The sequence below is a fragment of the Erythrolamprus reginae genome, chromosome 2, assembly GCF_031021105.1.
Source record: "Erythrolamprus reginae isolate rEryReg1 chromosome 2, rEryReg1.hap1, whole genome shotgun sequence".
NCBI classification, from domain to species: Eukaryota; Metazoa; Chordata; class Lepidosauria; order Squamata; family Dipsadidae; genus Erythrolamprus; species Erythrolamprus reginae.
This window is the reverse complement of record NC_091951.1, coordinates 169,798,565-169,817,337: the sequence shown is the minus strand read 5'-3', so window position 1 is coordinate 169,817,337 and position 18,773 is coordinate 169,798,565. Positions and strand designations below refer to the sequence as shown.

Sequence of the window (18,773 nt, the reverse complement as noted above, 5' to 3'; positions counted from 1 at the left end):
GGATCTGCAATGTGCCCCCTCTACCAGCACGGGTGGGGCAGGCCAATCCCATCAGTGTGAGACAGGTTTTCAAGTAGCCTGGACCCATGCCATGCAGGGTTTTATAAACGATCAGCGACACCTTGAATTGCACCCAGAAGGCAAACAGGCAAACCAATAACACTGGCCATTCTAGAGGTCCTAAGAACTGCCCATGCCGCCACCGTAGTCTGTACCAGCTATAACTTCTGAATGCTCTTCAGATTTTACAGTTTGAATTGACTTGTTGAATTGTATAAATCAATTCAACAACAATTCCCACAGCCCTACTAGACCTGCCTTCATTATGCTTTTAAGATTTCCCAAACGGCATCACTCTGCTAAACAAATAATTTCCTCAACACAGTCAAACTATTTACTACTATTACTACTACTTCTTTCTCATTATTCCTATCACCCGTCTCCTCCCACTTATGACTGTATGATTGTAACTTGTTGCTTGTATCCTTAAGATTTTAATCAATATTGATTGTTTCTTCACTGCTTATTTGACCCCTATGACAATCATTAAATGCTGTACCTCGTGATTCTTGACAAATGTATATTTTCTTTTATGTACACTGAGAGCATATGCGCCAAAGACAAATTCCTTGTGTGTCCAATCACACTTGGCCAATAAAGAATTCTTTTCTATTCTATTGAATCCCACCACTGTTGAAGGCATGTAGGCGCGCCTGCCCATGTGCAAATTGAAAAAAAAAATTGCCTTCAAAATAAAAAGAAAGATACTTTGAGATCTTTGGTGAAGTGATCCTCCAGTAAAAAACTCAGAGATACTTAAAAAAATATTTTTATCAGTAACAATCAGCTTGAGAACTGTGAAATGCTTGCCCTCCCCCCCTTATGCGTGGGGAAAAGGGATCTGTAGTCTGTAATTTTCTTCCTTCCAGATCAAACCATGCAGTAAACGAGAAGAAAGCAGGAACAATCTGCCCACACTTTTGCAATTGTTTTGGTCCCCCTGACAACATTCCTCTTACTTCTTAGGCTTCTTTGTGCTAGGTTATTAAGAACTGGTGCTTGCTGAATACCGTCTCTCCACTCAAGGGTAATACAGGTAGCCTTGGACTTGACAACTACAATTGAGCCCAAAATTTCTACTGCTAAAAATTCTTAAATGACCTTTGTCCCATTTTAGGACTTATCTTGCCACAGTTGGTTAGTGAATCATTGCAGTTGTTAAGTTAGCAACAAAGTTGTTAAGGGAATCTGACTTCCCCAATTGACTTTGCTTGTCAAGAGGTCGCAAAAGGGGATCACATCACACACACACACACACACCGGGATTCCGCAACCGTCATAAATATGAGTCGGATGCCAAAGGATCTGAATTTTGATCATGTGGCTGAGGGGATGCTCCAATGGTTGTAAGTGTGAAAAACAGCCATCAGTCACTTTTTTAGTGCAGTTGTCACTTTTGAACGGTCACTAAATGAACTACTGTAAATCGAGGACTACCTGCAATCATCTCTGCTCCTGAGGTTGTTGGCGTCTTCTGGCTTTGACAGGAGAGACTGTCTACGATGTTGGGTGCCAGAAGACTTTCTCCTTTAATGTAGTAAAGCAGGAGTCTCCAGCCTTGGCAACTTTAAGACTTGTGGACTTCAACTCCCAGAGTTCCTCAGCCAGCTTTGCTGGCTGAGGAACACTGGGAGTTGAAGTCCACAAATCTTAAAGTTGCCAAGGCTGGAGACCCCTGGTCCAAAGTTTTAAAAGGGCTTTCTAACTTTGGGGTCCCATGGATAGATTTCAAGAGAGTTGTGAACTTGGATGGAAAAAAATCAGAACTCTTTTTATACATATATTATTACAGGCATTACAGTTCAGCTACGTCTTGTTTGACCTATTCGCTCACATTTTTCATCCCAACAGGAGTGACGTTGTGGGAGATGATGACTTTTGGAGGAGAACCTTATACTGGAATCCACCTTTCAGAAGTTCCTGACCTACTGGAAAAGGGAGAACGCCTCTCGCAACCCCAGATCTGCACCATTGACGTCTACATGGTGATGGTAAAATGTATGTATATTTATTTTTATACTCCTCCTTCCCCAACACCTTCTAAAATAATGTTATTTTTTCATTAACTAATAAAGAAACCACAGGTTTTATGATGTTCCCCTATACCCGGGATGGAGAACTATGGCCTTTTTATCCAAAAGTGCTTTCATGCAAAAGTCCGGGCAACTGGACTTTCTGGTTTTTCTTTGAAGACGTTTCGCTTCTCATCCAAGATGCTTCTTCATAGACATATTGATCTCCATAGGCATATTGTCCCTTTTATGACCTCTGGACTTCAACTCCCAGAATCCTTGAGCCAGCATTGAAGTCCAGAAGTCATACCGGGGCCATTGTTCTCCCGCCTCTGTCCTAAATTATAGGAGATGTGGTATTTGTTGCTTATTTGAAATTGTTTTTTTTTTTACTTTTCTAACATTACAGGCTGGATGATTGACGAGAACATTCGTCCCACCTTCAAAGAGCTAGCCAATGAGTTCACACGAATGGCCCGTGACCCTCCTCGCTACCTGGTGATTAAGGTCAGTTGTTGTTGACTCCCTTTCCCAGCTGAAGTTACACATTAACGGGGACCTCAGAGGCATTAAATACTGAAGAGTTTGGTGAAGCATGCATTCACTACATCCATGAAATGTCCTTATGCTTTTCTTCTGCAGTCCTAGTTGGTCAGTAGCCACATCCTGCTTATTAGACAAGATCTGGTCACGTTTCACTTTTCCAAGATGGGCAGATAGAAAGATAATTTGTGTGAGGCATAGGCAGAAGGTTGGGTGTGGCATGCTGGTGCTTATAAAAAACCCCCACCTTTTTCTTAACAGAAGTACAGCATTGCATAATAAAATACAGTGGTACCTCATCTTACGAACACCTCTTCTAACAAACTTTTCATGATACGAACCCAGTGTTTAAGATTTTTTTGCCTCTTCTTCCGAACTATTTTCACCTTATGAACCCAAGCAGCTGCTGCTGGGATGAAGGGGTTTCTTTTTTCCCCCTTTTTTGCTTGGAGTAGGAAAGATTTTGCAGAGAACAACGTGCTTGCAAAGGCACTGAAAGGGTGTCTTTTTAAGAAAGAAAAGGGAGGGGCAGCTTGGAGGAAAGATTTTGCAGAGAACAACGTGCTTGCAAAGGCACTGAAAGGGTGTCTTTTTAAGAAAGGAAAGGGAGGGGCAGCTTGGAGGAAAGATTTTGCAGAGAACAACGTGCTTGCAAAGGCACTGAAAGGGTGTCTTTTTAAGAAAGAAAAGGGAGGGGCAGCTTGGAGGAAAGATTTTGCAGAGAACAACGTGCTTGCAAAGGCACTGAAAGGGTGTCTTTTGAAGAAAGAAAAGGGAGGGGCAGCTTGGAGGAAAGATTTTGCAGAGAACAACGTGCTTGCAAAGGAACTGAAAGGGTGTCTTTTGAAGAAAGAAAAGGGAGGGGCGCCCCCCTTGCCTTTCTTCCTTCCCACTCACCCTTTAGCCTAGACTTGCTTCTTCCACCCGCCCCCTTTAGCTGCTCCTCCCTGCCCTCTGTTCACCTCCCTTCTAAAGTTTGGGATTTTCCTGAAGGATTTGCACGCATTATTTGCTTTTACTGTACATTGATTCCTATGGGAAACATTGTTTCATCTTACGAACTTTTCACCTTACGAACCTCCTCCTGGAACCAATTAAGTTCGTATGATGAGGTACCACTGTATTTCTATGTCACAGTTGAAGCAGTTAACTTTATCAGACAGTGGCTATGGTCCACTAATCAATAGTTTCGTAAGTTCTCATCTCATAGCCGAGTTCTTTGGCATGGCATGAGAGGCCTTTAAGATTCCAAGGCACAGCATGGAACCTGCTTGAAACATGATTCCATAGCATACTATATTCATTGTTTGATATAGTACAACAGGGGTATTGAACTAACAGCGTCATGTTGTAGTCATGTGACCTATCGCGATTCCCCCCCCCCTTTTGCTAAACCTGGGGTGAGTGTAGCAATGTGTGATTCATCTGGCCTGTAGGCCACGAGTTTGATACCCGTTAGTAAAAGAAACATCTCTGCCAGGATAATTTTGGTTGCAGTTAATCCCTAGGCAGTTTGGATCTTCTCTCTCATCATACCTGGATGTGATAGAAATAAGGCCTGAAGGGAATGTGAAATGGACTTAGAAACATAGAAACATAGAAGACTGACGGCAGAAAAAGACCTCATGGTCCATCTAGTCTGCCCTTATACTATTTCCTGTATTTTATCTTACAATGGATATATGTTTATCCCAGGCATGTTTAAATTCAGTTACTATGGATTTACCAACCACGTCTGCTGGAAGTTTGTTCCATGGATCTACTACTCTTTCAGTAAAATAATATTTTCTCACGTTGCTTTTGATCTTTCCCCCAACTAACTTCAGATTGTTCTTGTGTTCAATTTCCTATTAAAAACACTTCCCTCCTGGACCTTATTTAACCCTTTAACATTTTTAAATGTTTCGATCATGTCCCCCCTTTTCCTTCTGTCCTCCAGACTATACAGATTGAGTTCATTAAGTCTTTCCTGATATGTTTTATGCTTAAGACCTTCCGCCATTCTTGTAGCCCGTCTTTGGACCCATTCAATTTTGTCAATATCTTTTTGTAGGTGAGGTCTCCAGAACTGAACACAGTATTCCAAATGTGGTCTCACCAGCGCTCTATATAAGGGGATCACAATCTCCCTCTTCCTACTTGTTATACCTCTAGCTATGCAGCCAAGCATCCTACTTGCTTTTCCTACCGCCCGACCACACTGCTCACCCATTTTGAGACTGTCAGAAATCACTACCCCTAAATCCTTCTCTTCCAGGATAACTGGAAGCCTATTCCTTCCGTTTCTTCAGCTCTACACAGAGGCCTCTTATCCTGAAGTGAAATGTTTTTCTCTCACAATGTTCCTCTCAGTGATGTTTAGCCGCATTAAGGGATTGCCCATTTGAAATAACGTTAAAAGGCAATTCTTGTCCTTCCCCACAGAGAGAAAGTGGGACACTATCTCCAGTGGAGCCACCTTCCCTCAGCGAAAAGGAGTTAGACGAGATGGAGACCCTGGAGATGGAATCAGAGATGGAGGAGGAGGAACTTCACAATATTTTTGCCTCTCGGCAGTGGGCGGACTCCATGCGGGTAAGAAGGTTTCCCCTTACCATAATCTGTGTGTCCCGGTTCCTCACAGCCACTTTAGAACAGAATCGGAAAGTTGGGCTGTAGAATGATTTTTTAGATTTACACTTAGACCATCACAAACATATATCGGTACCAGGGGTGGGTTCCACTTACCTTCGCCACCCGTTCGCATCGCGACATTTCACACACGCACGCTCTCTCCGCTCACCTGTGCATGAACTCTCATGCAAATTCACTTCCGCCCATGCTCAGAAGGTGGATTCAGCCCGAAACACAGCTGAGGACCTGCTCAGCTGTGCTTTGAGCGAAGAAATAAAGGTGCCCTTTTGGCACCCCAGCAAAAAAAGGGTTCCCATCACTGAACTAGAGTTTGGTAGCTGCATTCCTCAGGGGAGAATGTACAGATGTAGGATTAAGACCCATTTGTAAACAAAAGTTAACCACCGTTAATTCTTGTCTCATTATATGATATCATTGAAAACTTTAATTGAATGCAGAATAAAATCATTCTATATATACAGTATATCTGGGGGGAGGGAAAACCATTGATATTCAACCCTGAGTGTTTCTCTTTTTTCAAACAAATCTACTCCAGCCTCCAAGTCTTCTGAACTCCTCTGCTGGATACATCCCCATGAATCAAAGCAGCCTCACTGGAAGTCGGCAGGTATGGATTTCTTCTAAGTTTGTGCAGAGAAAAAAAAGCCGGAGTATAATAAGCCACTACAGGTCTACCACTAGTATGGGGGGAGGGAGGCAGTGAATTAGGAGGGAGTTATTAGTGAGTGGCAGGAAAGGGAAAGCCTTAATGCTCTTCAGAAAATTTATCTTAGCTTTTCCTAATGTATCTCCAAGTGAGTTGCACTATTATTTCCAGACAGTGCAAGAATTGTGTTATGCCGGGGGTCAGCAACCTTAAACACTCAGAGAGCTATTTGGACCCATTTCCCACAGAAAAGAAAACACCAGGAGCCACAAAGCTCTACCTGGACCTAACTATTTCTGAGTGGCCACAAAACTAGCATATATACTTGAATTAAAGATTCTGTTTTCTTCTGAAACTTTTCTTTCCTTAGATTTATCCATGGTTGGCCTACTGGGGCGTCAAAAAGCTTAATAAATTGTGTGTCGATGGATGTCACACACTGATGGTTGTGATGCATATTTTGAGCAACAAGGAGCTGCAGCCGGTGGTTGAAAGAGCCACATGTGGCTCCAGAGCCATGGGTTGCTGACCCTGGGTTATGCTAATAAGTAAACAGGGGAGCTGTGCTCCAAAATATCTGGATTGTGCCAAGTTGAAGAATGGTACATTAGAAGGTCTGGTGTCTACTGTTAAAGAAGCTGAGGTGGAGATCTTCAGATAAAGACTATTCCCCCCTCCCCACCCACCTTGGCCATTTCTCATAATTTGTGACTTCTGACTGTCACTAGCCATGTATTTGTCTATGTTAGACCCTTGACAAATTTCCTGATTTTTAGTTTCTGAGCTTCTGATGGATACCATTGACAATCAAAGGTCTCGGGCTTCTTGGGTGGTTCCAAATTGGGTAGGTCTACTGTAGAGCACGAAACTGGATGACTCTTGCATTAGATTTATTAGATTTGTATGCCGCCCCTCTCCGTAGAATCGGGGCGGCTAACAACAGTAATAAACAGCATTTTATATTTAAACATTTAAATATGTTAAAGGGTTAAATAAGGTTCAGGAGGGAAGTGTTTTTAATAGGAAAGTGAACACAAGAACAAGGGGACACAATCTGAAGTTGGGGGAAAGATCAAAAGCAACATGAGAAAATATTATTTTACTGAAAGAGTAGTAGATCCTTGGAACAAACTTCCAGCAGAAAAGGGTAGTTCAGTTCCCCCAAGCCTGACGACAGAAGTGGGTTTTGAGGAGCTTACGAAAGGCAAGGAGGGTGGGGGCAATTCTGATCTCCAGGGGGAGCTGATTCCTGAGTGTCGGGGCCGCCACAGAGAAGGCTTTTCCCCCGGGTCCCGCCAGATGACATTGTTTAGTTGACGGGACCCGAAGAAGACCGACTCTGTGGGACCTAACTGGTCGCTGGGATTCGTGCGGCTCTGTATATTTAAAACTTCAGGGCAGTGTCGTCCAGCCTAGATGTCCTCTGGATATGTGGAATCCAACTCCCAGAATTCTCATCCGTGACAAAGTGGGCTGTAGAATTTTAGAAATAGTCATTTGTAGGGGATCATTCCCACTTCTAGTAACCAGAGAAAATGGGAGCCTTCTGGGTAAATCAGTAGATCTTTTATCGTGATTTCTGACCTCTTTTGGATCCAGGGTATGGGACTGGGCTCCCGGCAGACTTTGCGCATAAGGCAGGAGTCGATGGGCCGGACTATATCGGAGTCCTCTGAAGGACGAGGCACAACCTCAGATTACGACCTCACGGAGGATCTGTCCCTGTCTGGAAGCTTGTGCCGCAGCCTGCAGTCCCGGGGAGACAGCGCTTACCTCTCTCAGCGGGAGAGCCTCATGCTGCCCCGTTGGCCATGCGGATGGAGAGGAAGACGCCAACGGCTATGTGATGCCGGATCGAAACGGCAGAGGTAAGAGCAGCATGGAAATGGCCCTGTAGTTCATGCCCTCCTCCATAAAGAATTGGAGATGCAATTCATGCCCTCCTCCATAAAGACTTGAATGTACCCATACTATGATGGAAAAACCATTGTTATTATCAGATCTGCCCTATAGAGATAGCCTTGGCTCTCTTTTTCACCCTGACTTGCTCCAGTTGTTGGCCAATAGTTGGCCCTAGCTCATAACTTTGACTTACTTACACCGAAGTCAAGACAGACGCACTGAAATAGAATAAACAAAAGCTATGATTCAGGGCAATTGCTGCTATTTCTTTCCTCCCTCCTCCTCATGGCAATGGAATTATCCCAGATCTTGAAACTGGCATAGCCCTATAAGGGAGTTGCAGGTACAGCCTCCATGATCTCATTCTCTGTAGCCAACTCAGCTTTGAGACATTGCACCTCAGGTTGGTTTTGTTGTTGTTGTTTCTCACCTTATCCTTTAGAACAGTGTTTCCCAACCTTGGCAACTTGAAGATATCTGGACTTCAACTCCCAGGATTCCCCAGCCAGCATTTGCTGGCTGGGGAATTCTGGGAGTTGAAGTCTAAATATCTTCAAGTTGCCAAAGTTGGGAAACACTGCTTTAGAATACAGAAGAGTCAATCTAAGCGTAACCCTACCTGCACATGTGCAGTACCGAAAACCTGGGCTCTGCGCATGCGCAGAAGGAAGAAAACAAGGCGGTGCCACCATGAGAGCTACTTCGGGGTTGTGGTCAGCTGACAATCGCTCCTGCTTTGGCGAGCGGGAGGACACTCCCGCTACCGGTTCTAACCAGGAGCAAACCACCTCTGATGTAGGAGCTGTGTGCACCAGGGGTGGATTGCACTTACTGCTGTTCCCGGTGTGCTGCGTGCGCAGCTTCAGATCTCTGGCATCCACGCAGGTGTGTTTTTGCTTCTACACATGTGCAGGAAGCAAAATCTCACGAACGCATGCGTGAGATTTCGATTATTTTTTTCGCCTACCGTGCACGCGCAGAAGCCAAAGATCGCCAAAATCTCACACACGGGCACGACCGTTCACGAGGTCTTGTTTCATGCGCAGAAGCAAAGACACACAGGGGCACGTGCATGCACATGCCAGAGACCCAAAGCTGTGCGCACAGCTCAACTTTTACTACCGGTGTGGCATCCTTTACTGCAGTGTTTCCCAACCTTGGCAACTGAAGATACAGTATTTGGACTTCAACTCCCAGAATTCCCCAGCCAGCGAATTACTGTTCCCTGTAGGGGTATACACTGCTACCGGTGTGTACATGCGAGGACCACATGTGAATACACGGGGGATGACGCATGTGCTGTTGTAATTGTGGGGTTTGGCATGCTTTGTGCCCTTACTCCAGAAAAGGTTAGCCTTCACAGTCGTAGACTTTTCTTTTTCTTCCGTTGTTCCTAGAGACAGAATGGATTACAGTGCTTGAATTCACATTATTATTATTATTATTATTATTATTATTATTATTATTATTATTTTATTATTATTTATTAGATTTCTATGCCGCCCCTCTCCGCAGACTCGGGGCGGCTCACAACAATAATAAAACAATGTACAGAGAACAAATCTAATATTTAAAAATCTAAAAACCCATTATTTAAAAGAACATACAACACAAGCATACCATACATACAACTATATAGGCCTGGGGGAGATGTCTCAATTCCCCCATGCCTGACGGCAGAGGTTTTAAGGAGTTTGCAAAAGACAAGGAGGTGGGGGCAGTCCTAATCTCCGGGGGGAGCTGGTTCCAGAGGGTTGGGGCCGCCACAAAAAAGGCTCTTTCCCCTGGGTCCCGCCATACGACATTGTTTAGTCGACGGGACCCAGAGAAGGCCAACTCTGTGGGACCTAACCAGTCACTGGGATTCGTGCGGCAGAAGGCGATCCCGGAGATATTCTGGCCCGATGCCATGATGCCGCTTACTGCACAGATGTATCCCAATTTCAGGGGGGATTCCTTGTCTCAACCTTAGAAAGGGTTGTTTCTTGTTCTAGGTGACCACAGAATGACAAAAACATTGTCTTTTATTTATTTTATTTGGTCCAGAGCGTGCTGCCGGCATTACCGCTTCTCTGATGCGTGGCTCCATCCCTGTCCACGAAGTGGAGGAAGAGTACGAGTACATGAACCGGCGTACTCCGCAGTCCTCACAACCCCGGCCGGCCTCTTTGGAGGAGCTTGGCTACGAGTACATGGATCTCGGCTCAGAGCTGAGCATCTCGCTGGGCAGTGTGCCAAGCTCCCAGTTGACGACACCTTGCCGGGAGGATGAAGACGAGGAAGAGGACTACGAGTATATGAACAAACAGCCCAAACTTAGCAAGTCCCTGAGTAGCATCCGCAGTTCTCAGGGAGACTACACCGACATGGATTCTGGCATCACCCAGAGCTCGCCAGAGGAGCAGGGCTATGAGGAAATGGGTGCTGTCTTGCCCTCGGTCCAATATCTGGGCTGCCAGAGTCCGCCCGGTCCCAAGAACGGCTTCATGAAACCCTTGCGCACGTTGGACTCCTCCGATTGCGCCTTCGATAATCCGGATTACTGGCACAGCCGGATGTTCAGCAAAGTTGATGCTCAGAGGACATAGCTGGGGGAGGCTTTCTCTGACTCTTCACGGGTAGCTAAAAAACAACAACCCCCTTAACGCAATCCCACTTTATGGGATTGTGAATGTCAAAGGCAAACTTCCACTCCTCTCCAAAGCCACTGTGATGTTGTTAGCAACGTACCTTGACCGACGTCTGAACTTCTGAAGAAAATAAACTGTGTTGCGGTTTTCCCGTCTTGCAGTGTGGATTCAACACACTGTCTTCTGCTGGGTCTCTCCGGGTTCGAAGCCTCTGGACCCGCAAGGCGAATAGGGCCAGTTGAGGAAGCACAGTTCAGACTAGAATCCATTCCTGTGCGCAACAGGGTGAGGCCCTACGTTTGCCGGGTGGGGTTTTGAAAGAGGACTCTCCAACGGCTGCTCCAAACCAAAGTGCCCTGACCACCGATGGACGACACTGGAAACAGCTCTGATAAAGCCAGCCTTCGAGGCTGCCCAGGGAAACGTTGTACTCCGTGACAACCCTCTGCTCCTTACAAGCAGGGGGGCCTCAATCACGAACCGAGCGTGGGCTGAGCCTTACAGTTGCCCATAAGGCTGGAGGGGCAGACTCCTTGAGAAAAAGGAGGCCGAGACTTGTTATATACTCCTCTAGTAATATGCATAACAGTAGAGGAGTTGATTAATCCTCAGGGTGGATATGAAGGATAATGGTATTTTTTTCCCCCTCTCAGAACTTGTGACTAGCAACCTCATTGAAGAAGCCAATAGGTCCATGCGTTGGGCTATGAGATGACTAGGTTTTTGCTCCTACCTCTCAATAAGACGTTTGGCATTCTTGGTTCTGTCTATGTTGTGATGTTTCTGTTTTGCAGTCAGGAATCCCCATGTCGCAATGAGGAGAGTGGAGCCTGAACGTGAAGAAAGCCAATTTCCACTTTGGGGGGGGGGGGCGCATTTAGATGTTCACGATGACGAGCAACTTTAAATATTCTACTTTCTTGATTGCGACGATTCAGCAATAATATCCAATACCTCCAAACCACAAGCAGTCAGGAGAGAGTGCCAACTATTATAAGGAAGTAGCGGGGGGGGGGGGGGGGAGGAATCTTTCCATGGTCTTATGTAGAAGATGAGACTTTTTTTTTAAAAAAATGGAAAAGCAATACGTTTTATTTTTCCTCCTTTGCTAGAATGGCATATGGGGATGTTTGTCAGATTAGGGACCAAGGAAACAGACCAGCAGCAACTTAATCCTTGTTACAAAAAAAAAATCAATAACAGGAGGGAGGTCTCATTATTCCTGAAGTTAATTAATGTACAGTGTTCCCTCGATTTTCGCGGGTTCAAACTTCGCGAAAAGTCCATACCACGGTTTTTCAAAAATATTAATTAAAAAATACTTGGCGGTTTTTCCCCCTATACCACAGTTTTTCCTGCCCGATGACATCATATATCATCACCAAACTTTCGTCCACCTTTAATAATTTTTTTTAAAATAAACTTTAATAAAGAAACATGGTGAGTAATAATCTAAAAGGTTGCTAAGGGAATGGCAAATTGCAATTTAGGGGTTTAAAGTGTTAAGGGAGGGCTTGTGATACTGTTCATAGCCAAAAATAGTTTATTTACTTCTGCATCTCTACTTCGCGGAAATTCGACTTTCGCGGGCGGTCTCGGAACGCATCCCCCGCAAAAATCGAGGGAACACTGTACTTTAGTTTGAAAGGGCCTAAAAGCAACACTGAGCTTTCTATGGCATTATTATAGCTCTTTTGAGTCAAGCTCATTTATACAAGAGCGTGATTTGGGAATAATTTCCCCACCGCCACCTTTTCGCGCCATCACTCCTCCCTACCCTGAGGGCTTATTACAGAATATACAACCTTGACATAACTCAGGTGTTCCGGATTCCACCCAATAAATAGGCAGTTAGAAAAAGCTAAATTCCATCCCTAGTTGGGAGAGACAAAGGCTGTGATTTGCTTTCGTAAAAAAATAAAACAAACAATCCCTGCTGATGTTCCCTGCATAGTTTGAACAGCATGTTCCTCTCTTCTGTAATGGGTCACTATTGTAGCCTAGTGCAGAATTTACCGTGCAGCATTGTTATTGTCAAGAATAATCATCCGTATTGTTTTAGAGCCCATCCTGCTGGTCCCTGGGTATTGGAATTGCCAATGTCTGACTAAAATGTCGGTGGATATTTCAGAAAACTTCTGTGTGTGTGTGTGTGTGTGCAAATGCAATCAGTCTGCTTTGATGGTTGCCAGCCAAGATATTTCCCCATCTCCTCTGAATCACATTGAGTGGGGGGGGGGGGGATGTGATATAAAAGGGAATAAGATTATTTGCCCACAAGAGCCAGGTTGCAACCATGATGGTATATTTTCAAGTGTACATTCTTGAACTGATTGTTGAACTCAATTGGATTTAAACTGACCTTGAGTTTCAAGAGAGTCTGAAGGAATCTGGCCCGTTTTGCTACTGCTGATATTTGAAAAACACAATGTGCTGATTGAACAAATCAGTTCTGTCCCTGCCCAGATCGGAATTCCTTCAGGTATAGTCATACCTGAAGGGCTGTAAACCGCCCAATTCATTCTAGCTCCTGACAATGAGAAATGCTAGAGAGCCATACAAGAAGAGAAGGATGCTATGGATGCTAGTAGGCTGCCCTCTAGTGGGTAAACTGCATAAAGTACCTTGCTTTGTGACTGGACTGAGATAGAAATTCATTGAAACGAAATCTTTGAGGAAATGGGAAATATAAATTTATTAAACAAATGCAGCTTTTTCCATTTCTTCTGCGCCCTCCATAGTGGAATAAATCTGGGTAAAAGCAAAATAATGAAGTACGGCCAGATGAACAGAGTAGAATTTACTTCTGAGAAATGAACATAGATTTTGCTATACAGTGTTCCCTCGATTTTCGCAGGTTCAAACTTCGCGAAAAGTCTATACCACGGTTTTTCAAAAATATTAATTAAAAAATACTTTGTGGTTTTTTCCCCTATATCACGGTTTTTCCCACCTGATGACGTCATATGTCATTATCAAACTTTAGTCTGCCTTTAATAAATATGTTTTTAAATAAACTTTAATAAAGAAACATGGTGAGTAATAATCTACATGGTTGCTAAGGGAATGGGAAATGGTAATTTAGGGGTTTAAAGTCTTAAGGGAAGGCTTTTGATACTGTTCATAGCCAAAAATAGTGTATTTACTTCTGCATCTCTACTTTGTGGAAATTCGACTTTCGCGGGCGGTCTCGGAACGCATCCCCCGCGAAAATTGAGGGAACACTGTATTCTTAAATCAAAACCCAGCAGTGCTGTGTGTGACTGCCAAGTAAAAAATAAAAAAAGTTACTGGTTCAATTTTTTTGAGCCAGGAAGTTTTTTTCAGCTCTTTCCAAAGCTGCTTTTTATTCTTGCAGAAGATCACAAACCTCTAGACCAGATACTCATTAGAAATATTTTAAAATTTTGATGATATAAATTAGTGCATGTCCCTTTAAGCAAAACGCCCTGAATGCAGTGAATTTTGAAGGAAAAAATTCCCATACAACAAAACTGAAATTAGAAAAGCAGATTTTAACAGGTTCTGGTTTTGGATTATTTTTATGCAAAAATCAAGGTATATATCCTTGCAGACACAAGTATACTAAAAGTTAACGTAATTCATATTTTTCTCTAGAGTTTTCCCAGGGGTACAAAGTTTGCTTTTTTTCAGATCAATGAATATTGATCCATTGGTTCTGAGAGGAAGTAAGAGGTTCCCAAGCCTGATGTTTTGGGCTGACAGAGAGTGACTGGCCCAAAGTCACTCAGCCAACTTTTGAAAACTCTGTTTTCTGGGTCTTGCTGCCTCATGACTACTAGACCAAAGTGTCTCTCTGTATGTTAGCATAAATCAATATGTTACTGTTTGGATTTGCAGACTGTCTCCAAAGGCTGCAATCCAATTTTTTTTGGTTCCAGAATATCTCAGGCAAAAACCCAAATTGTTTGGTGTGCAGTACTTGTACTTACAATAGAGATCATTATTAGCTAAAGCTTTCATAGCATTAAAATAAATACCACAGTGGCCAGGGTTAAGTGCTCTTCTATGCTTTGTTTAACAAGACCCAGTTGACTGGGTTCACTCATACTAACCCCAAATTGGGCAAAGAATATTATTACTTAGCACAAAGGATGATCCCCAGTTACTATCACCATCACTTTGCTACAGATCAAATTTTTAAGAAAATGAGGCACTACCTAGGCCAGTGTTTCCCAACCTTGGCAACTTGAAGATATTTGGACTTCAACTCCCAGAATTCTCCAGCCAGCGAATGCTGGCTGGGGAATTCTGGGAGTTGAAGTCCAAATATCTTCAAGTTGCCAAGGTTGGGAAACACTGACCTAGGCCACTGTCAAATCTAACAAATCTATGAGAGTTTCACACACACACTCCAAGAATTTATTTTATACATATTGGGGTTGAAAGGAAGAAAACCTTCTAATTGCTACTCCTCCCTTCACCTACAGTATTTACACTTCACATTTACTGAAATGCTGTGTTGTATTTTGAGAAAACCCTACGGCCATCGTTTTTGACCCACACTTATTTTATTTTAATGGCTTTATTTGTAGGAAAGAAATTTGACCCACCTTCACTTTAGGGAGAAAGGAAAGTGATACATTAGAGTTAAAACAAAGGGATCCATGTTGCTGGGATTTCGAAGTGGAGGTGTGCTAATGATCCCTACCCTTACTCCAAGACGCTGTTGCTTCTCTCTTCAGTTACGCATGGGTGCCCAATAAACAACAACCGACATCCGAGATAAGGTTTTCATTGAGGTACAACAAGTAGATGCCAATTGTTTCAGGCTATGGCAAAAATAAGAACATGAAAGCAGCTCACTGGATTGTTTTAGAACAATTGTAGGATAAAAGTGCCGCTTCTAAACGTTTCCCTATTCTGTATATTGTTTGTCGCAAAACTCACGTTGGATGGCTTTGTTGTATTTTTGCCTTGCTTTGTAACTGGTGAAATGAAGGTTTTTGTCTTTTTTTTAATTTTAAAAAAATCAAATTGGAAGGAATCCAAATGTTGGCATACTCTGAATCGCTTAGTACAATGTTCCAGCTTCAGAATAACAATAGTGTTGTTTCAAAAGCCAGCCAGCAAGTGAACAAACAAACAAATACGCACTGTCTCTATTGTCAGTGATGGCTACGGTGATGGGAGTCCTTTCCTGTGCCAAGCAAATTGCAAGAATAGCAACAGGCACCGGTCACATACCGAGTTACGTTTAAAAGAGTTTACAGGGCGCCACAACTTTATGCTTCCCTACCAAAGCAGTGCTGATTCAGAAAGCTGAATCTAAGAAGGTGAATCTGAATTATTACCTAGGTCAGGGGTTCTCAAACTTGGCAACTTTAAGACTTGTGGACTTCAACTACCAGAATTCTCCAGCCAGCATAGCTGGCTGAGGATCTAGGTCAAGAGTCAGCATAGCTGGCTGGAGAATTCTGGGAGTTGAAGTCCACAAGTCTTAAAGTTGCCAAGTTTGAGGAACCCTGCCCTAGATCCTCAGACTTAGAGGCCTGTTGCTTGCTGGGCAAGGACTATGCGTTGAACCATTCTCAAAGAAAAGATGGTTTTCCAAGACAGAGGTACTTCACGTTGCTGAAGACCTTACAGACGTTTGTGTGTGTGTGTATATGTGTGTGTGTGTGTTTAATACAAATATCAATAAAGCACAATGTTTATATCCGTGTCTGTTGATGAAAATTCGTAGGGGAGGGCAGAGGTACTTCCTCTTGATAATGTATTTCAAGGACTGGCATCCTTCTGTCAGTGATGGCGAACCTGTGGCACGGGTGCCACAGGTGGCATGCGGAGCCATATCTGAAGGCACGTGAGGCATTAAGCTATGTCAGCTTCAATGTGCATGCTTGCACCAGTCTGCTGACTTTCGGCCTTCTTTTCGTCCATTTCCGGTCTCTCTAGGCCAGTGTTTCCCAACCTTGGCAACTTGGAGATATTTGGACTTCAATTCCCAGAATTCTGGGAGTTGAAGTCCAAATATCTTCAAGTTGCCAAGGTTGGGAAACACTGCTCTAGGCTTCAGTAAAGCCTCCTGAACCCTGCGGCCGGTAAAAAACAGCCCAACAGGCCTACCAAAAGTCCACAAGCTTCAATGAGGCCTGTGTGAATGCATGGGGGGACAGTGCGAGACTTGTGTGTATATGCACGGGGGAGGGCATTGTATTATGGGCGTGGGCATGCACACAAACGCTATTGCACCCGTGCACACCCTTTTGGCACCCAAGCCAAAAAAGGTTCGCCATCATTGCTCTATGCTCAATTTGATAAAATTGAACGGGTCCAAAGATGGTGGAAGGTCTTAAGCATAAAACGTATCAGGAAAGACTTAATGAACTCAATCTGTATAGTCTGGAGGACAGAAGGAAAAGGGGGGACATGATCGAAACATTTAAATATGTTAAAGGGTTAAACAAGGCTCAGGAGGGAAGTGTTTTCAATAGGAAAGTGAACACAAGAACAAGGGGGCACAATCTGAGGTTAGTTGTGGGAAAGATTGGAAGTAATGTGAGAAAATATTATTTTACTGAAAGAGTAGTAGATGCTTGGAACAAACTTCCAGCAGACGTGGTCGGTAAATCCACAGTAACTGAATTTAAACATGCCTGGGATAAACATATATCTATCCTAAGATAAAAATACAGGAAATAGTATAAGTGCAGACTGGATGGACCGTGAGGTCTTTTTCTGCCGTCAATCTTCTATGTTTCTATGTTTCTATGTTATTTGAGTAATAATGAACTGAGACTTTATGCGTGGACATATGATGCTTGATAGGCATGACGGAGTTGCCCTCCGTCTCCAGCGGGGAGTTGCTGCAGAACAAAGATTGTTTTTTATATTAAGCAATGAAAGACAGCTTTCCTCATCACTGCAATTTGCATTTGAGAGGAAGGGGAAGTATTGGCTTTCTGCCAACAGCTTTAAAAAGAGGCAAATGGATCGAGGGAGCTAGATCTCTTTATTACAGGACAGCATGATATGCCTTAGCCCCGAGGAGTGGTTTAAGCCACAAAATCTGAGCTCGCTCATGCCATAAACCAGTGATGGCAAACCTATGGCATGGGTGCCACAGGTAGCACGTGGAGCCAAATCTGCTGGCACGCGAGTAGTTGCCCTAGTTTAAGTCCAGCATACATGTGTGTGCCGGCCAGCTGATTTTTGGCTTGCACAGAGACTCTGGGAGGGTGTTTTTGGCTTCCAGAGAGCTGATGGGAAAGGCCCTTTTTACCCTCCACTGGCTCCAGGGCAGCCTTTGGAGTCTGGGGACAGCAAAACACGAGCCTACTGGGCCCACCAGAAGTTGGGAAACAGGCCGTTTCCGGCCTCCAGAAGGTTTCTGGGGGGCAGGAGAAGCTTTTTTTTGCCCTCCCCAGGCATTGAATTATGGATGTGGGCACTTGTGCATGTGCGATAGTGCACACCCACGTTTTTTCGGCACCCAAGGGAAAAAAGGTTCACCATCACTGCCATAAGCCATAGTTTACAAGCTGCAGTGCTCAGTGTCTTTTAATCTATAGAGTCAAACCTAGAAAAACTATGAGACTTCATACAGTTTTTGAACCCAACCAATGATAGCAAGCCAAGGGGTTGTCCAACTTATTTTTGCTCAAGCGGCTTCCCATTCAAAGGCCTGGAAAAGTTTCACATCACTTTCACAATAGCATCTGGGTTGCCTTTAGCACAAGTGACCCCAGCAGTCCAGGCCAATAACATCTGGGACTTCCTGGAGAAGATTGAGGCTGCTCATCCAATCCTTCCTCATGTCTATTCTGCACTGTGGAATCCATCCTTAGTCCAAAGGGGTCAAAAACATGGGAATGTGCAATCTTTATGTTGGTATAGACTGCATTTGTCTGTTCTATCCAAGCTTTGCTCATTTTTTTGGGGGGTGGGGGGTGTATGTGGCACCAACAATGGTCATTTAACAGGTACCCTAAGTGCAGCAGAGGCCATGGGGCTGCTCCAATTTTATTTTGGTTTCTCTGTACCTGACAGCCTACCTGCCAGGCTACTGTATTCAAGACAGGTGTCCTTAGCCTCAGAAATAAGTACAGTGGTACCTCTACCCACAAACACATCTACGTACGAACTTTTCTAGATAAGAACTGGTTGCCTCTTCTCAAGAATCGTTTTCCACTTACAAACCCAAGCCTCCGAAACTGTAACCAGAAAAAGCAGGGAGAAGGTTCTATGGGACCTCTCTAGGAATCTCCTGGGAGGAAACAGGGCCGGAAAAGGCAGGGAGAAGCCTCCGTGGGGTCTCCCTAGGAATCTCCTGGGAGGAAACAAAGCCGGAAAAGGCAGGGAGAAGCCTCCGTGGGGTCTCCC

General features: G+C 44.0%; 1 protein-coding gene across 1 annotated transcript in view; it reads left to right on the top strand.

Moving 5' to 3' along the window:
* The window catches only part of ERBB3 (erb-b2 receptor tyrosine kinase 3), a 140,069-nt gene extending 128,883 nt beyond the window's left edge, over positions 1–11,186 (top strand). The window contains 7 exon segments of the mRNA XM_070740371.1: positions 1,912–2,058; positions 2,482–2,579; positions 5,040–5,189; positions 5,785–5,856; positions 7,495–7,695; positions 7,697–7,763; positions 9,844–11,186. Coding sequence (XP_070596472.1) covers positions 1,912–2,058; positions 2,482–2,579; positions 5,040–5,189; positions 5,785–5,856; positions 7,495–7,695; positions 7,697–7,763; positions 9,844–10,385 — 1,277 coding nt within the window. The 3' untranslated portion in view covers positions 10,386–11,186.
* Positions 11,187–18,773: the final 7,587 nt, after the last annotated feature.